At 40.1% G+C, this 7,707-nt stretch overlaps 1 protein-coding gene across 1 annotated transcript; it reads left to right on the top strand.

Annotated features, from left to right (window-relative positions):
* Nucleotides 1-1,825: 1,825 nt before the first annotated feature.
* On the top strand, nucleotides 1,826-7,707 carry LOC311495555 (uncharacterized protein). Its single transcript, XM_084555048.1, has 2 exons — nucleotides 1,826-2,050; nucleotides 6,317-7,707. The coding sequence occupies exons 1-2, from the start codon at nucleotides 1,879-1,881 to the stop codon at nucleotides 7,228-7,230; spliced, it is 1,086 nt and encodes a 361-aa protein (XP_084411174.1). The 5' UTR covers nucleotides 1,826-1,878; the 3' UTR covers nucleotides 7,231-7,707.

Here is a 7,707-nt window from a genome sequence, read left to right as displayed (position 1 = left end):
TACCTGGTAAGAAAGATCTGGCACAAAAATTCGGCAGTGAGGACTTGGTGCTGGCTTACTTAATATATGACTTACCCGCAGAGGATGAGGTAATCATCAAATCTTTCAAGAGTTACCTGCTTAATCCAAAACCAAGAACATTCATCGATAGTGTGATGTAATGTTTATCGAATAAGTGGCTCTGGATTACAGTGGACTCACCGAATCAAAACCTAAATACCAAAAAAGTAATAATAATAATAACAACAAAGTGTGTAAAACAGTGACAGCATTAACCGCACTGAATTCATCAGTCTTGTATACATGTCTTTTATAGCAGGAAGTCATGCTTCCATTTTGTTGTAGTTGTAATATTTCTCCGAATGGTGTTCTCCAATTTCTCCAAAGTCCATTGACACTCAAAACTCTTACAGGCATATGTCAACAGTCATTCACTTATTTTTGCTGTAAATGTAAATTCTTGTTGTAATTATTAATTTTGTGCATATCCTCATTAGTTCACCTCTAGCAAAAGGACCTCAGTAATAAACAGCTGCTTCTCAGCTACTGTTCCAGGCATGGACAAGAGTTTCTCCAAGTGCGGGATAATCTGTTCTGTCTGGGGTAACAAGTAAAGAAACATAGGCTATATATATATATATATATGTATGTATATTAATTGTTAACTAGTAGGCCAGAGAATCCAGTAATTCTGTCCCTGACTGCATCCTTATGTAAAAAGAAACACTCACCTCACAGTCTCTATTCATGTTTTGTTGAGATAGCATCCTCAGTATTGACCAGTAAAAACAGATGAATGCTGCTTTAAGACTCATCACTATGATGGAGTGGTGGAGTATACATTTTTGTAGTGTTAATAAATGACACTTTTTGGAAGTATTTATGTGTCCACTCTCACTGATTCCCATTAACTCATTGCATGGCTTAAGGTACGTGGTTTTAAAGAGTTGCACAGCTGGTATACACATTCAATAGACCAAAAAGACCGAAAAAGTGTGTGTTATCAAATATGGTGGGCCGTCTAGTCCAAAATGTGAGGGCCGATTTTTTGTAGCAGTCCACCCCTGGTTTCAAGCAGACACCACCCACAGATGTTCGTTTTAAGGCATCATTTCCCAACCACTCATTAAGTGGAGTGCAGAAGAGACTTGGATGAGCGATCTTCAAGAAAACTCTGTCTAGTTGTGTTTATTCTAATGTAGTTTTTTTTTTTGGACATACTAAGGATATTTGCAAAAAACAGTGTATGCCAAGCCGGACATCCGTTTTATCCTTTTATCTCAGAAACAGCTGCTTTCTCAAATATGAGATGCTAACACCATCATTGACGACCATGCTATGGACAGGGATTTTTCACCACTGACTGGGAATACAATAGTTGCAGCTCAGCAGAAACACCTCCAAACTGATGGGGAGTCAAGCTATAGAATGTTAATTAGACGAGGTTTGGTCCCAAAGCTCAGAGTTGCTGATCTCCTTACAGATTCAGTGTTACAGGAAACACCGGGACCAATACTGGATAGTGTATAAGTGTCTGCCCAGCTGACAGGCTGCTGTTCAGACATCAACTCGTGACGAGGAGTGCTATTTATACATCAAGAGAAGTGACTGTGTAGGGGATATGGTCCTCCCATCAGAGCCTCTAATGAGAACCATTAACTGGTTGTAAAACATATTTTCTGCATAATACAAGGATACATACAGAGATCTGACGTGCGGTTGTAGTAATTACTTTTATCCTGCAGGGGGCAATAACGCCCAGTAGCGTCAAACACTGCCAATAAAAATCAGAAGAAAAGCGAGAGCAAGGAGATCTTCAGCTCTTTAGTCACCTGCATTGTCATCTGTCAGTTAAATGTTTCAGTTGTTAAAGTAACCATGTCTCAAGTTCAAAGATTTAGAGAGTTCACCAAGGAGAGACTAACTGCTGCTGCTGAAGAAATATTTGTAGTCTTTGAAGAAATTGTCGCCCAGTATGAGGGAGAGATTGATCGTCAACGCAAACTGCTGGATACCATCTTAAAACCCGAGATAAAGTTACACAGAATAGGTATGTAAACATATAATGGTCTTGATAAATTAACAAAAACGATGGTTCTACTGAAGGTATTTTCCAGACAGAAATGACATGAAAGCATGTCTTTTTAAAGCAAACATTAAACACACAGTATGTATGAGGCACATTAGAAGCTGATTTACTGCAGAGATTAGGAAGTCCCTCCTCCCACGTGCAGTTTTCTAATGCGAGCGGGGGTGCCGTGACCACGAGCTGGTGATGGGAGCGATGCAGCGTAGTTCTGCGTTAGCTGGGCTGCTAGCAACAGAGAGTGGCGCTTAGCCTAGCTTGGTGGTCATAACCATGTATATATGTCTATGGTCATAACCTATGGAAGCCCATTTCCGCCACTTGATGAAAAAAAATTATGAGATAGCTAAGTCAAAATTATGAGATACTAAGTCAAAATTATGAGATAGCTAAGTCAAAATTATGAGATACTAAGTCATAATTATGAGATACTAAGTCAAAATTATGAGATAGCTAAGTCATAATTATGAGATACTAAGTCATAATTATGAGATACTAAGTCAAAATTATGAGATACTAAGTCAAAATTATGAGATAGCTAAGTCATAATTATGAGATACTAAGTCATAATTATGAGATAGCTAAGTCGAAATTATGAGATGCTAAATCGAAATTATGAGATAGCTAAGTCATAATATGAGATACTAAGTCATAATTATGAGATAGCTAAGTCATAATTATGAGATAGCTACCGTAAATCCTCTAATATTGGCCTGTATTCCATTAGCGGGGGTCTCCAACATTGGCCGGTCGCTGTCAGCGGAGGTAAATAAAGGGCGGTCTCTAATAGTGGCCGGGGCTATTATTAGAACCATCTCTGCGGGTCAGGATTTCGGCGGCACGGTGTGCGGGACCCCCGGCGTCGGCCGGCCCCCGCCGGGCGCATTTCCTCCGTGGCGGTGCGCCGCGACCGGCTCTGGGTCGGCCTGGAAGTGCTCGGGGCGAAGGTGGCTCGCCGGCTCCGGCCGCGAGCTTTACAGCGACCCCCCGCATCTCACCTCGCCGCTTCCCTGTGGTCGTGGAATCAGTGCTCACTGCGCCCTCTCTCCCTGCGGGGAGGGACGGGGCCCCCTCGCTCCCGGCGCGACTGCCGACCGGCTGCGGACTGTCCTCAGTGCGCCCCGACCGCGTCGCGCCGCTCATTTGTTGTTAATGTTCTGTATGCATACCATGTTATGGTAACTGTACGTTTTCAATAAATGAACCTAGTATTTTATAGGTTCAAATAGACACAAAATCTTGTTTTTATTCATTCTACTGGTAGTTCGTTTTGCTCAAATAGAAATTGAGGCCTGCCTCTAATTCTGGCCTCCTTCCAATAAAGGCCTGGACCGCGATGCGCTTGAGTAAAATAAAGGCCCGGACCTGTATTAGAGGATTTACGGTAAGTCAATATTATGAGATACACTCTTGCTGTGTCTTAAAGTCATACTACATTTTGATGTGATGGGGTTTGTGTAAATCGGTCCAGCTCCTGTCATAATAAGTAAGTGGCCTAAGTGATAAATCAGTGGATCACACAATGTTGTTCGGGATGATTCACACAAACCCCATCACATCAAAATGTAGTATGACTTTAAGACACAGCAAGAGTGTATCTCATAATTTTGACTTAGCTATCTCATAATTATGACTTAGCTATCTCATAATTTCGATTTAGTATCTCATAATTATGACTTAGTATCTCATAATTTCGACTTAGTATCTCATAATTATGACTTGGCTATCTCATAATTTCGACTTAGCTATCTCATAATTTCGATTTAGCTATCTTATAATTTCGACTTAGTATCTCATAATTTCGATTTAGCTATCTCATAATTTCGATTTAGCTATCTCATAATTTCGATTTAGCTATCTCATAATTTCGACTTAGTATCTCATAATTTTGACTTAGTATCTCATAATTATGACTTAGTGTCTCATATTTTGTTTCATCAAGTGGCGGAAATGGGCTTCCATACATAAGCTTCCGAAACGCAAGTGTTTCGAAAAGTGTTTCGAAGTGTGGTTCAAAACGCCCATGTCACGTGACCATGGCTAAGTGAGGCTTCGTGGTGTTTCAAACTGGTTTCACCTGGTGGCAAGGCTGGGGAGGTTTACTCCAAAACAAGAAACAGATTAAATGCCAAGACGGCAGAACAACTGTTATTCTTAAATAAAAATTTATGTTGACATACAAATGTGTTGTTTATTTTTCCCATGTTGAACCTGATTAGTCTAACCTGCTTCATTCATTTATCCTTTATTTCCCTACAACATGTTCCCAAAAAAAAAAAAAAAAAGCCTGGGCCATAAGCGTACATTTTAAAACCATTGTAACATTTTTCTTGAGTATATCCCAAAGGATAATATACTATGAAACTGAAATAACAGAACATCGGTAACTGGCAGATATGTATAAAATGCTCAATTTACTCTAGGGATAAACTAGTTCAAACATTTTAAGCATCAGCAGGGAATCGAACCTCGGCCGTTTTGGCCGAGTGCATGCGAGTTAACCACTGAACCACCTGGCGGTTGACGAAATATCGCGTTCCATGTCGGCTATTTATATTCTTTGTCTGAAGCAGTTGTGCTTCATGGTCAAAATGTGATGTTAGCAAAGCAGGCCACTAGATGTCACCATGGAGTTACGCGTGTCGGATTGTTTCGAAGCCTCGACACAATTCCGGCGCAATTGCTTCGAACGTTTCGTTGTTTCACAAAGCCTCGTTCTGCCCATCCCTATGAGAGAGTGCCATCTCTATGGCACTGGTCATAACTAGTAGAGGTGGGCGGATCGATCCAAATATCGATAATATCGATACCAACGTTGGTATCGTGATTGATCGATACCAATGTAATGAGATCGATACTTAAGTTTCAGTTTCTCTCGTTTCATTAAAGAAGCGACCCGACTCTGTTTGTCTAGATGCTGCTGCTGTCGCAGAGCAGATCAGGCTCCTCCTCCCCCTCGGGTGTGTTTGTTGTACTGTCATGTGACTCTGCAGCGCCAGGTGACCAAGCCCCGCCCACCGCTACCAGCCAGGCTCGGCCAGCAGCAACGCATTACACACAACGAGAGAAAGACTAGGGCTGTTTGGTTATATTTTCGGGCCGAAAATGAAACGATAACAAGTTGTGCTATTTGTTAAAACGTGGTAAGATACAGTGGTAACACAACAAACTTGTAAAAGCATAGAAATTTTTAAAATCCCCGCCCACTTGGCCCCTACAGATCGCTGATATGACGAAAAAAAGTGCACTAAAGGGGAGAAATGTTGTCTTATTTTTGTATTGTATTGTACTTCATAAACACGTCCTTACATTATTTATAATATTTGTTGTGGAGTGATAATTTTCTACACTTTGTTTATTTAAGAAAAGAAAATCCAGAAAGAAGTTCAATGAAGGGAGAGATTAAGTTTTTATTGTAGTTTCTGAACATGCCTGAAAAATAATTTGTTTTTATTTGTCCTCAAGAGATCATTTTGTTTCTGAACAAAAACTTTTATTGTGGTAAAGTATTTTCTATTTACTTATAAACCAAATTCTGTACTGAACTTTAATTGATTAATAATCCAAAAGGCAAATCACGAAAACACTTAAAATGTCATGAGAATTAATTCAGATTTAGACTGATTCAGATTGATGGTGCATCCACCTTAATTATTAAAAAGTATCGATATCGGTATCGGCGATACTGGCCCAGTATTTACTTGGTATCGGATCGATACCAAATCTAGCGGTATCACACACCTCTAATAACTAGCTGTTGACCTCGTGTTGAGTGGGCGTGTTCAACAGCCAGACATCATCTGGTCCACCCCATTGACTGTATATACGGTCCACCCCAGCTCCCACCACATGTGGGTTATCCGAGAGAGGCGGAGTCTCTCAAAACCAATATGGCAGCCGCCATGTCCAGCTGTTAAGAAACCAATGGCTGATGTCACGGAGGTTTTGTCCATCTTTTATATACAGTCTGCGCTTGAATCAAACATTTTCAGTGAAATGAACACTTGAACCTGCAACAACAGCCCGTGAACTAAGTTTTTTTTTTTTAAATGTATTTATCACTACTACTTCTGGGATCTGCTATGGATTAAAAGCAGTTTTTCTGAGCTTCAGCTTGTCTTACTGCTCTGTCATCACTTTAAGCCATATAACTACTTTGAGTTAACAATAGCTGACTTGACCTGCTGTCTGTCATTTTAAACAACTCCTTCTTTCTCTTTGTCCTGATAGACTTTCCACAGCAACATGTCTGTAAGGAGGAGGAGGTTCTCACTAACCAGCAGCTCTGTAACCAGGAGATGAACTCCAGTGTGGACCAGGAGGAAGCAGAGCCTCCACAGATTAAAGGGGAACAGGAGGAGCTCTGCACCAGTCAAGAGGGAGAGCAGCTCGTACTGAAGGAGGAGCCTGATACCATGATGGTGACTCTAGTTTATCAGGAAACTAACCACAGTGAACCAGAACAAAGTGGTGACCAGCTCATCTATTACAATTCTCCAGAGAAACAGGATCAGGAAGGACTGCAGCACGTACATCCAGAATCAAGTAGAAATGCACAGCTGAAGCCAAATAAGGGACGTGACTTTAACAATGTTAACAACTTTACATCGACGGACTGTAACCTTGTTACTGACACAGAAAAATTGGATGTTTTTCGAACCCTCCCAAAAAATATGTCTCAAATGAAGAAAAATCACAAGATCCAAAGTGGTGTGAAACCATATACTTGTAACACTTGTGGGAAAAGTTTCCATCAAAATAGTGTTTTGACTCACCACATGAGAACTCACACAGGTAAGAAGGCCCATTCTTGCAAAACATGTGGGAAATGTTTCAGTCGTAAGGGTCATATTATTGTCCACATGAGAACTCACACAGGTGAGAAGCCGTATTCTTGTAAAATATGTGGGAAAAGTGTCAGTCGAAACGATAATTTGATTAAACACATGAGAACTCACACAGGTGAGAAGCCGTATTCTTGTAAAATATGTGGGAAAAGAGTCGGTCGAAGCGATCATTTGGTTAAACACATGAGAATTCACACAGGTGAGAAGCCGTATCCTTGCAAAGTTTGTGGGAAATGTTTCAGACAAAGTGGTGCTTTGATTGTCCATATGAGAACTCACACAGGTGAGAAGCCGTAATATTGCAATATATGTGGGAAAAGTTTCAATGTTGCTAGTATTTTTTTGCGTCGCTTGAGAAGACATTGTTCTGAAACATCTGTAGAACAATATTGTGAATAATTCATGTACTGTCAGTAACATGTCGAGTGTTCATTTTCTTTTTAGACTGTGTTTCTGCAGTAATAGTGTGAATTTACTGCCAGCCATGCAGCTCATTGTCTAATACAATCTTTTTTTTTTATCTGTCAAATTTAACAATGAATTTAAACCTGTTGGTCATGAATCGTGAATTCAAGTGTGCTGTATTTTATTTTAAACAATATTGGATTTTGGAAAATGACATGTTTGAAGACTTCTGTTGACATGTACACTCCACGGTTTAGCCTATATTTTTAATTTTTTTAGGGGTCCGTGCAATGAAGTTTCAGGATCCCTATTGATTTTGTTGCAATTTTTATTCTTCTTTGCTTTAATGTTCTACTTAGTTAAAAGTCT

This window comes from Chelon labrosus (assembly GCF_963514085.1).
Source record: "Chelon labrosus genome assembly, chromosome: 11".
Lineage (NCBI taxonomy): Eukaryota > Metazoa > Chordata > Actinopteri > Mugiliformes > Mugilidae > Chelon > Chelon labrosus.
Note: the sequence above shows the minus strand (reverse complement) of the source record. Positions and strands in the feature narration are given on the sequence as shown.